The 12,446-nt window shown below is 48.6% G+C and overlaps 1 protein-coding gene across 3 annotated transcripts in view; it reads right to left on the bottom strand.

Moving 5' to 3' along the window:
• ASTN1 (astrotactin 1) overlaps window positions 1-12,446 on the bottom strand; it is a 70,255-nt gene that overhangs the window by 45,880 nt on the left and 11,929 nt on the right. For all 3 annotated transcript variants that reach the window (XM_054515843.1, XM_054515842.1, XM_036388223.2), the window contains exon 2: window positions 2,218-2,405. In XM_054515843.1, the coding sequence (XP_054371818.1) occupies window positions 2,218-2,405 (188 nt within the window). The remainder of the gene's footprint in view (window positions 1-2,217; window positions 2,406-12,446) is intronic.

Here is a 12,446-nt window from a genome sequence, read left to right as displayed (position 1 = left end):
GTGGGAGTGCTCCTCACCCAGTCCACAAGCAGACCTTGGTCACGATGGATACAATCCTCATCACACCTGTCACAGACATCTTTTATGGAAAATCCTTTCCTTAGGATTTTTTCCTCCTGAGAAGCTGAGAGGCCTCAGGAACAAAATGTAACCAATGGTTATCTGCTGCTGTGGAATGCAACAGGTGGATCTGTGATTGGGCTCATGTGGTTGTTTCTAATTAATGGCCAATCACAGCCCAGCTGGCTCAGACAGAGAGTCTGAGCCACAAGCCTTTGTTATCATTCTTCTGTTTCTATTCTTAGCCAGCCTTCTGATGAAATCCTTTCTTCTATTCTTTGAGTATAGTTTTAATATAATATATATCATAAAATAATAAATCAAGCCTTCTGAAACACGGAGTCAGATCCTCGTCTCTTCCCTCATCCTCAGACCCCTGTGAACACCGTCACTCACGCCTCTTCCCTTGGCAACCACACAGCAAAGAAAGAAAATCAGCCTTGAGAACCCCACGTGGTCCTGACTCCTGGCACAAAAGCCAGCCTCTGTTTGTCAGGAAGCAGGGATGCTGTCGGAGCAGAGCTGAGAGTGATGGGGAAAAAAGGGCAGAGGAGGACTCAAACTGCATTTGCACATTTTGGGATGACAGCCGTGAGTTGCAGACATCCTTTTCATCAGCTCCATAACAAACCTTCAGCCAGGCACTTCTGCCTTGATCTTGGCTTACAGCAGTGCTCAAGAAGATCAAGACCACAGCAGGCCCAGCCTCTCCAGAGGTGATGCACCATCTCAGGAGCAGCTGGGAGCAGACAGGAAAATTGAGATAATGGTGCAAGATGTTTTGGGGAGTGGCTTTGCAAACAATTTTTTTTTCCCTCGGACTAATCAAGCACAAATGATGGAGGAGAAACCTGGCCTGGGGCTGCAATCTGGAAGAGCAATTGAAGCTCTTATTAGGGTAGACACCACTGAACAGCCTGTTTGCAGCCTCTGCAACACATTGTCTCTGGCTAATTATCTTCCAGTGGCACAAAAATTGTAGGATTCTTCAAGTTTTTTCCAACACCACAAAAAAAAAAACCCCAAACAATCAACAAACGCATCACAGATCTTCCCCCAACCTACAGATCTCTCCTTTTTCTGCCTTCCCCTGTGTAGCTGGGTGGAGTATTGCTGTGTGACCCCCACACATGAAACCATGGCCAGGGGCTGCCAGGCTGATAAAAGTGGTGGTGACAGTGCTGGTGGCACTGTGACAAAGGCTGTGCACCAGGGCAGAGGGCAGCAGGCACCCTGCACTGGCAAAGGGCTCCTGACGAGTCAATGGGAATTAACCCTGGGTTAACGTGGCTGAGACCTTCAAAGCACAGAACCCCTGGGGATAAAGGCACCCCACAAATGTGTTTTCAAAGTGATGCAAACTAAGGGAGAGCTTTGAAGCAGCCTGTGAAGGCACTTAGCATTCACCACTCACAGAGCTGCCCAGGGCAGGTGGACACATCCTAGGGCAGCTGGAGCCAGATGAGGAAATAAATTCCTTTTCAAAAGCTACTATATTTTCTACAGGCTTCTGGACAGCTGAAGAGGGGCTGCCTTCCCATCACATACTGTGGAAACCCAGGGCACTGGGAATATTTCTCTGTCTGCTCTGGGGTGCCCTGACCCCCAGGGCAGCACTGACTTTGACCCTCATTCATGGAGAAAGTTTCCTAAACTCCAGAATAGACTGGAATCCACAAAAGTGTGAAATAGATTATAGAGAGCAGTGTAGGTACATCACCTGGTGAGAAATTTAGGTTTTGGGATTTTTAGTATGTTGTGGATGGAAACAAGATGGAGGGCACAGGGTGTCATCCTGGGTTTCTTCTTCATGCTTTGTCTTCTTCTTCTTCTTCTTCTTCATGGGTTTGGGTGGCATTTGTAATTGGGCAGAAAAGTCTGCATTGGGGGCTCTTTGGGATCAGTTATTGGGTTAAAATGGAAAATAATCTAGGTGTCAGCTCTTAATTGGATAGATTAGTCTTAAAAGACCTTGTAACAAGAGATTGTTGGCCATTTTGTGCCTTGCTGCTAAACTCACAGCAGTGAGACTGTTTTACTGATAAAAAATAATAAACCCCTGAGTCCCAAACATGAATTATTGTCTCAAGTGCCTTCAATCCAGACCCAGAGAAATCAACAACCAGTACCCCGGGAGCTGGGCCCCCCACAACCTACCATGACAGAGATGTGGAGGATCCTCAGCTCCTCCTCGGCCGACTCGGTCTGGGGCTCCTCGGTGGGGTCGAAGCCGGGCAGGTTGGGGGCCCCGTCCTGGTGGTGGATGTGGAAGAGCAAGGTGCCGTTCTCCAGCCACTGCTGCCGCCAGCGCACCAGGGGGATGTCATCCGTGTTGCCCGAGATCTCTGCAAGAGCAAAGCTGGTCAAGGGAGGGGTGTGGAGCAGAGGGTTCGTGGGAGATGCTCACCCCTTCCCAAAAAAATGGCTGGAGGGACCAAAGGATGCACAGCCTCTAGTCACTGGTGTTGGAATTCAGGACATCCCATCCTGAACCCCTGCCACAGGAGCTCAGAGACCTTGGCACAGAGCCCAAGACCCCTGTGACTTTGATTGTGACCCATGGAAAAAATTACCAACCTTATATGAGGGTCTGCAAGCCACGAAAGTCTAAGTAGAATAATAATTAGTTTGTCATGGGGTGAAAAATACATTTTTTGAGGTTTTTAGAATAGGGGTTCAGGAGGCAAGATGGAGGATCTGGGCATGTCCAGCCTTTCTCCTTCTTCTTCTTGGCCTCCATCTTCTGCTGTGATGTTGGCACTTTCAGATTGGTTTAGAGTAGAAGCTCACTAACGTAGGTGATGGGTATTGGGAAGTTATTGTAAATATTGTACACATGGTGTTTACTATAAAAAGATAACACCACCCTGAGGGCAGGCAGAGTGCCTCTGTCTGACCTGCTGAACAGACCTTGGCAGGCCAGAGAAAGAATTTTATAGATAAGAGACAATAAACAACCTTGAGAGCAAGAATAGAAGAATTCTGACTCCTTCAACCACTGGGCTGCGAAAAGAGACTTCTAACATATTTCAGGGTCATTGTGACCAGCAGAAGTCCTAAGACTTTCCTGCCAGCACCATGGATGCCCCTACATAAATCACAACCTGAAGGGCTAAAGGGGAGTAAAGCCATATTTCTGGCTATAATCCAGATGTGGGCCTCTCCAAAACTCCAGCTGTGGTGCAGGGAGATAGCACTGACTGACAGCAGTAACCCAGAAGTCTCCTTCCAGCTCTAGTTTGGGCAGGTTTCACCCACACAGCTTCAAAAATTGGGAGCACAGGATACAGGACAACTTCCCAGCAGCATCATGGGATCACTGGGAGCACATCACAAATTATTGCAGACAAAATATTTACCGTCCTTTGTGAGCAGTCAAATGTGAACCAGAGCTTTTCAGTTTTCAAACATTTTCTACAGCTCTCCCCGCAGGACTCAGCCCAGAGACCTGCAGAGGTGCCTGCAGCTTCTGCCCAAGAAACCCAATTTTCCCTAAGAACCTTTAATTCCAGAGTTTGGGGCAGTGAGACACATGGACAAAGCTGGGCTGTCATGGAAGTAGAGGACACCAGGCAGGGACACCACACATGCTCCAGGACACTAAATGCCAAATCAAACCTAATTCACCTGGCTGACTCTGAAATTTCAGGGACATCCTACAGCTGGGTCTCAGCCAAAGACAGGTAACACCAGCACCTCTCCCTAGGAGAAAGGGGCACTGTTTTAATCACTGTGTCCCCCTCAGACCAGATCACCTTGATCACCATCTCACACCACCTCGATCTCAGCCATCAGCTTGACATTTGCCTGTTAGCTATTTTTTGTGAAAATAGCAGATTTTGTTGGGGTGACCAGGAAAAACACGATCAGCTTCCCACTGAGGCACAGCTTTCCCTCCTGTATCTGCCCCATTGCTGGCAATGGGAGGGCACTCCTCTCACTTTGCAAATTATCATCTTTATTTTGCTTGTTTCACGCTGCCTTCAAATGAAAACTGGAATTCAATTACAGCGCCGAAAAACAACGTTTTAAATTTGCTGCTAATTAATTTCATTAGGCTGCCTTAAGTGAGCTGGCTGCCAGGGGAGGTGGGGGGCAAAAATCTGCATGGGGAACCAGGTTCATCCTCCCAAACTGATTTGATTAATCAAAAGAACCATCAGCCCCGGCGAGTGAGCTGGCAGAGTGTTTGTGCTCAGCACGGGCTGAGTTTCTGGCGGGGATCAGAGCACTTGGAGTGTCCCCAGCACAGGGATGCTGAGCACCCCACCAGGCTGGGGGGAAGCAAAACCCAGAGTTAAGTCACCAGGAAGCCAGAAGCACTTTTGGAATTCCCCCTTACTGCTGAGCTGTGTGTTCAGGGACACAGATCCCCTTTGAAAAGCTGGTCCTGGGAGCCAGGAGGATTTGGAGCAGCAGATCTCCCCCTCTCCCACATGGTCTTTATTCATGGACTGAGAGGGGAAATCAAGCTTGCCTGCTTTCCCAGCTCCCCACGGCTTCTCAACTTCGTATGAACCAGCTCAAAAGGAGGAAAACACTCTCCCTGCACCTGCCTGCTAACGTGAAATTATGGGTAATTAAGGCAAGAACTTTCCCACACAGCGGGAACTCAACATACTGACATTTGGAAAAAATGTAAATACCAGCATTTGCTCCATTGTAAAGAGTGAAAATAATAGATACTAAGTATGTGACATTGTGACATTTAGAAAGCTAGAGTAAGAGATGTTTTCCCCCTGATCTGACATATCACTGTAAAAGCAGCACCCTTCAGCTCATTAATATTTGAGAAGAAATCCTTGATGGAAGTTATTTAAATGATTAATAGATTATAGTAAATTTAAGCCTTAAAATAGGTTGTCATAATTTCAAATTTATTTAAACAGGCTTATTTTTTTAAAAGAAAAATATATTTCAATAAAAAATGGGTTTTTGTTTTAGAAGAGCACAATCCAGCCACAGAGCCTGAGCAGGTTTTCCTCTTTCACCAGACATCAGGATGTGACCCTGCAGCTGCATTGCACACAGGTCAGAAGTGCAAGAGACAAAGGAGAACACCCCAGAAATCAATTGCCATCACCCCAAACTGGGAGGCTATGGGCCCTCCACCACACTGCAGCACAAGGCTGCTCCACCACCACCTCCGCTCCTGCCCTGGCAGAGGCTCTTGAGGCACTGCCTGGGTGAGAGAGCTTCAGCCTTGGACCTTCTCCTCCTTTCCTCAAGTGTCTTAGCAACACGTCAGCTGCCTCTATCCTACTCCATTTCTCCATGAAAATTTTGCACATATAAATATTTTCCTGCATCTGTGTAACATAGCATCTCGTTACTCTCTCTTCTCCCAGTCCAACAGATTTCACTCTTCCCTTTGTCTTGCTCTCCAAGCAGACATCTCCCCACCTTGTGGGATGCTACAGTGACCCATGTAGCCAACTGGGATGATTTATCTGGATCTTGGCAAAAAAAAAAAAAAAAAAAAAAAAAGTGGAGGGAGAAGATAATTTCAAGTTCAAAGTTTGAAAGATATTGATGAAAAGCCTGGTCCCTGTATGGCTTTCATTAAGGCCTTGGATAGGAAGCCATTAGCACTAGTATTAACTTCTTGCACCTCTGTTAAAAAATAGCCTGTCTGAGTCAGAGGTTAATAACAGTAGGAGGCCACTAATTAGGCTGTGCCACATTCACCTGGTATCAAACGTGGCCCAGGTCCTTCATATCTGCAGGAGCAGCAGCCTCCAAAGGCCCCAGCTGCTGCTTTTAACATCAGGGCCCTGGCTGCTCCCCTCCCAGACCATCTGCAGTGGGGACAGAAAGGTTCTACAGGAGCAATTTGAGGAGAGGACAAAAAACCAGACTGAAGGTGCTGGAGCTGTGTGGATTTATACCTGCTTTGTTCTTCATTATCCAAACAGCCTCACTTCCCTTGGGACAGCTGTCCCACACAAAGCAAACCCAGTCTTCTGGAGGCAGCACCTCTGCATGTCCTGGTTTTGGGAGGCAGCACCTCTGTCACAGCCCAGTTCTGCACGTGAGCTGGTGCAACATCAGAACCATGGCCCATGAGCCTGGTGCTGACCTGGACCTTCTCCCATGTCCTCATCACCCCACTGTGACCTGGCATGGTGGCACACAACGAGAGCAACTCGCCTTAAAAACTCACATTGGCATTTTGAGGGAAAAAACCACCCAGCAAAACAATTTTCCTCTCCATTTAGAAGTGTTTTGCACTAATAGATGCCTCCAATAAGTCAAATGAACTCTGCCATAATGCTGGTCTCCACAGACCCATTTCAGAGAGCTGAGCCCAGATTTTGACTTGGACTTGTATTTCCTCGTTAACATTTAAACCTGCCTTATTTTCCAGCCAGAACCTGACTGTGGTTTAATTTAAGCTCCCCATTAGCTAAGGCTTTTGCTCCACACCTAAACCACACACATCCTTTAAAGGGCTTGAACTCAGCTAAATCAAGCCTTGCACTCCTCCCAGGGTCTCCAATGCCTGAAGGGACTCAGGGGACCTTCCCACCATGAGTCACTTGCTCTCTCTGCTGGGACCTCAGGCCTTGATTTCTATCAATTCACATGTCAAAAATGCTTAGCTTGATACTTAACTCATTTATACTTCCAGGGTTTCAGTGACAGATAATTCATGGGATAATATCAATGTTTTTATGGACCTGCTTTAAAAATTCACATTCATCACTGACTATCCATATTTCATTTGCATTTTTTCCTGTCTCCAGTCTCAGGTAGCAAAACCAGCTCATTCTGCAGGTCATTCTGCCTTTTCAAGGCAATCCAGCTTTTCCATACCAGCAAACACAAACCTCAGTGTATATATTAGGAACCTGCTTCATGGGAGAGGGCCCCTGGGAGGGAAATCTCCAAAAGACTCATAGATATGGGAGAACATGAAGGTTTGAGGAAGAGGCAGTGCTGATCTCTCAGGTTAGGTCAGAGAGATCACCCCACCAGGATGCCTGTGCCTGAGGCTGGTACACGTGAAGCCATGAGGTGCCTGCCCCAGCCTGGCTGACAGCTAGCCAGGTTTCTCCTTGGAATGCAGGGTGCCTTTGCTTTTGGGAAGGTCACCAGGGAGTTACATTTCAAAGCTGTAGCCACGCTTTAGCCTTGAACTGGGATTTCTGTCCCAAATATGCCAGAGCCCGAACCCCTCCCCTCCTTCAGCAACAAACCCTCTGTCACTCTGGGGGTGACACTGAGCTGTTTTTGAGCAGCGGACACTGATCCATCATTGGTGGGGCTGAGCTGACCAGGTTTGCTCTGCAGCTGCTGACTTTAGAAGCTGACAGCCCCCCCTGCCCTGCTCCTCCCCACCAGCCCAAGGACGCACCTGGGCACCTTCCCCTCCAAGGTCATTGTTCCATCACGTTTCTCAATTCCGACCTAAAGCTGGGGGGAAAACCAAGCAGATTGGGACATTCACTGCTGTTTGATTTTCACTCCTGTCTTGTTACTTTGCTCCCATCTGCCATAGCTGTGAACTGCAGAGGAAATGTGGGAAGAGAGGCAAATCCACCTCCTGGTCCAACACTCGGGTGACACGGTCAGGCTCAAAAGAACCCAAGGGCCCACCCACGACAGGGAGCAAAAGGAAAATAGAGAGAAGGTGTGAAGACACTTCCAAGATGCCATGCTGCTATAAAAACCCCAGAAAGAACCACATCTGTAGTTGATATCTCACCCTGCAATGCTGTCACGTCACCTCTTCCAGAGGGAAAATCAGGTCTCCATGGAAAGGCTCCAAATGATGGAGATGCTCCCAGTCAGCCATGGAAAATTACCACCCTGGCTGAACTGTCTCCCAGTAAATCAGTGAGAAGGAGGGCACAAACCCCTGAGCTCAGCTGGTGCTCACCTACGAACTGCAGAACTGCACCAAGGAGTGGAGAATCACCAGGTGATTTTCACTATCACTCCAAAAGGCTGAGCAACTCAAGAAGAAAAACCTGCCAGAGGAAATCCCAATTTCTTACAAAAGCTGTTGTGCATCAAGAAAATAAAGACCAGTAAATTCTGCTTGTGCCCTGGACGCTTTGTTAGAGGAACCTGTAGGTGCATCAGTAAATACAGGTCACCCAACACCGCAAGCCAGTAGATAAGGGTGATCCTATTTGACAGACTAATTTCAAAAAGTTCTTGTCAAAATCCACCCTCAAAGTTTCCCAAAGCACCAAAGTGGTGCTGGGATGAGAAGGAAAGTCGTCTTGAAGCCCACCAGGTGGGGGAGGAGCAAGGGTTTAGCTCTCAGGATGAAAGGAGGTTACCAAGAAGCCCCACGGAGATCTCTGTCAGGACCTCGGCTGCTCAGAAACACTCTGGAAGGGGAGGAGGATGACAAAGTTGGTCACCCAAGCCTAAATTTAGTCTTCTCAAAGCTGAAGCTGAGAAGTGCAGGAGGAAAGCGGGCAAGGAAGTGGGCAGGTGAAACTCAACCTTGGTGAGAGCGAGCTGATCTGGAATGCTGCAAGTGATATTCAGGTCAACCATCTCCAGAAGGAGGAGGCAAAGCTTGGAAGGTTTGGAGGAGGGGTACAAGGAAGATGAGATGTTGCAAATGGCTTTGTGAAGAGGAGAGACCAACTGTGTGAGGACTCCTCAGTAAAGGAACCAAACAACAGGGTGAGGACATGGTAAAAGCCTGTAAAGCCATCAGGCCCGTGGAGCAGTGGGAAAGGCAATGGTTATTCACTATTTCTCACTTTGCAAGGATTGACATGTGTAAAAACCAACAAAAGGTTCTTTTCCATACACCATAAAGTATGAAAGCAGTGCAAAAGGTGCTGAATTCAGGGGAGACAGAGCCACCAGCAGCTATTGAGCCAGAGAGCCCAGAGACACATCCTAGGTCGAGAAATCCCTGGGCAGCAGGGAGAGGATCATATATAGGTATCCTGCAGTTTTAACTTTTTTTTTCTCAGTTATCAGTACAGGCTGCAGATGCCAAGGGACAGCAACCCACCACCCCCATGCTGCCCAGTCTCTTGGGGTTCCACAGTGACTGCAAAGCCAGCTGTGTGCTACCCAGGCCAGCATTCAAGGATGCCTCCCACATCCCTGTGCCCCTTTGGGAGTGGTTGAGACCCTCTGCTGCCCCAGGCACTCCTCAGGGGAGGAGGGGGTACCCCAGGGCAGCTCCCTCCTAGAGACAGAGGGGATCCTTTTAACACCCAGCCAGAAACTCTCCCTTTCCAAATCCCAGCCCTCCGTGCTGTCAGACCCTACAGCCCCAAGATAACTTGCCAAGATTCCCTGCAGCTTTACAAGCCAGCCAGCAATTTCCACAGGGAGGCAACGGACTATTTATATCCATCAGGGGCTGGCAGGGAAGGTAATGTCTGGCCACTGCAGCCCATCTGCCAGGCACTTGGGAAAACATCAGAGCATATCCTATAGGGGAGGTCAGGCAGTGGTGCTGGGTCCAGCAAGGGGATGCTCCGCAGGGATGACATGGGCTGCACATCAAGGGTGAACTCCAGCTCACTCCTACACGCTCCTCTGTGTGAGTGCTCGTTGTGCCAAGGCTGAGAGGTCAGGAAAATGAGATGTTATTTCGACATTTCTGTGCTCAGCACAGGGAACAAGCACAGCCACTTGTTCCTCATCTCCCCTGGGGGGAGAGCCACGACCTGTTGGTTTTCTGAGACGTGGGATGGCCCAAATAGGACCAAAACAGCCTTGTCTGCTCTCCTGGGCACAGCAAGGCTGAGAGCTTTTCCAAGAGGTGATCCTCCTGGAGGGAACAATGCTGGGCTCAGAGGAAGGGATGGAGAAAGCAGGCATGGGCTGCAGCCTGACATCATAAACTCTTTGGTGCTTACATGATTTCAAGCTCCATTTTCAAGTTTGTGGGGAGGCTTTGAAAGATGGGAAAGGCAGAATAGAAAAGGAAATTAAAAAAAAAAAAAGGAAGAAAGATGTACAAGGGGGAGAAGTTAACCGTGCATCTCGAATTTATCACTCTTGAAAGAAGAGCTTGTCAAGATGGCCAGAGCCCAGCCAGTGCACAGCAATCAATGGGAAGACTTTTGGGTCAAGTCAAGCTTCTTTGAGATTTACAGGAACTGAATAGAGGCATAAATCTGTCAGTGCCTGATGAAAATGGAGGTAATTAAATTTGCAGGTGTATATAATTGTAATATTGATGATCTGTATAAATCAGAGGAGCCAGCAGAGGCACAAAGCACACCCTGGGCACAGAGGAGCTGTTTGCCCCCCTGCCTGGCCAGGAGACAGGGGCACCCACCTCACCCACACGGCTCTGCCCATCACCACAACCTCCTCCTCCACAAGAGACTGCCCCAAATGGCCCCCACAGGCAGCAGAAGCTGCAGGACCCTCCACCCCTTCCAGTTACCTGCAGCCCCATCCTGGCTACTACAAAATCTCCTGTGCCTGCAGGAGGGTGCAGGCAGGACCACAGGCATTGGGAAGCCTGACCATGGAGATCATGGGGGGCTCTTTGCAGCTGCTTTGAAGCTCTGAGCCCAGGTGCAAGTGGGGCACTGACTTGATCTTTTAGCAATGCTTCCTCTTTTTTTTTTTTTTTTTTTAATTTCTTTTAACCTTTGTTATTTTGGGAACTTTGAAGCCTAAGCTGCTCCGAGGCAGCTGCCTTTGTAGGAAGGACAGAAAGTGCAGAGTGGGGATTTGAAAGAGGGGGAGAAACAGGGAGGGGAGGAAATGGGGCTTCCCATCAGAAAGAGAGAGGGAGAGAGAAAGAAAGAAAGAAAGAGAGAGAAAGAGAGAGAGAGAAAGAAAGAAAGAGAGAGAAAGAGAGAGAGAAAGAGAGAGAGAAAGAGAGAAAGAAAGAGAGAGAGAGAGAAAGAAAGAAAGAGAGAGAAAGAGAGAGAGAAAGAAAGAGAGAAAGAAAGAGGAAGGAAGGAAGGAAGGAAGGAAGGAAGGAAGGAAGGAAGGAAGGAAGGAAGGAAGGAAGGAAGGAAGGAAGGAAGGAAGGAAGGAAGGAAGGAAGGAAGGAAGGAAGGAAGGAAGGAAGGAAGGAAGGAAGGAAGGAAGGAAGGAAGGAAGGAAGGAAGGAAGGAAGGAAGGAAGGAAGGAAGGAAGGAAGGAAGGAAGGAAGGAAGGAAGGAAGGAAGGAAGGAAGGAAGGAAGGAAGGAAGGAAGGAAGGAAGGAAGGAAGGAAGGAAGGAAGGACCTTTCCCAGAGGTCTGCAACAGTTCCTCTGCAGTTTCTCCCACATCCCAACAAACCAAACAAAGCAGCTGGGGCTCTGTGGGAAATCTGGATGCAAAATGACCATGGTCCCTTCCACTTCTCCAACACTGAACCAGAGAAACCTCAAAGGCCTTTGCAGACCTGCACACCAACCCTGTCCCCTGCCCCAGTGTGACATCCCTGAGCCCCCAGGGTGGGTGCAGAGATCCCCTCCAGCCACCACAGCCCAGCTCGGTGCCATGGGGATTCCCTTCTCCCTGCCGTGCCACCAGGGGCAGGAGCACCAGGGAAGGCTTTCCTGTCACCTTCACCAGCCAAGGCCTCCCGGGGTCTCTGTGGTCAGGATGACTCCCAGATGTGTCAGAGAGTCTCTTTTCCCAGCCTGGCAGCTGAGGAAGGAGTCAGGATTCCTCTGTTCTGGTTTTCAGGGCTGTTTATTTTCTGTTATCTATAACATTCTTTCTCTGGCCTGCTGAGATCTGTCCAGCAGGTTGGGTTGTGGCATAGTGCCTGCCCTTGGGGTGGTGTTAGCTTTTTATACTAAAAACTACAGGTACTTTATTTACAATAATTTCCCAATACCTATCACCTATGTTAGACAGTCTGTCTCTACCCTAAACCAATCCAAAAGTGTCACCATCACCCAGAAGATGGAGGCTAGGAAGGAGAAAGAAGAAAGACAAAGCACATCCAAATTCTTCCATCTTGGGACCCCAAGCCCCCATTCTAAAAACCCCAAAATTCTACTCTTCTATCTTGTAATAAACTATCATTTAACTTCAACTTTCGTGGCTTGTGAATCCTCACACAAAGTTGGTAATTGTTTTTTCCATGGGCTAAAATCAAAGGCACAGGTGTTTCTGACTCCATGCCAAGGTCCCTGAGCCCCCTGCCAGGGTCTGGAATCACGCAGGGCAGCCAGAGGAATGTCCTGGGTTCCAAAAAGGCCCTTCCCACATGCACAGGACGACTTGGCATCCTGAGCTGAGCTCCACAAACGTGCTGCAACTGGATAATTAAAAATTAAGGAAGAGTTTCTGCATTGCAGTCCCAATTATGTAACTCTGCTCTTGGGTTTCAGCACCCATCAGCCCTGGTGCCCTCACACAGCCCTGTCTGTATTCACCTGCCTGTCCTTCTGTCTTTCCAGGCAGGGCTCATACCCCTGGCATTGGGGAATCCCAGTG

This window comes from Molothrus ater, chromosome 9 (assembly GCF_012460135.2).
Source record: "Molothrus ater isolate BHLD 08-10-18 breed brown headed cowbird chromosome 9, BPBGC_Mater_1.1, whole genome shotgun sequence".
NCBI lineage: Eukaryota > Metazoa > Chordata > Aves > Passeriformes > Icteridae > Molothrus > Molothrus ater.
The sequence above is the reverse complement of the archived record's forward strand: the minus strand, read 5'-3'. Positions and strand labels throughout refer to the sequence as shown.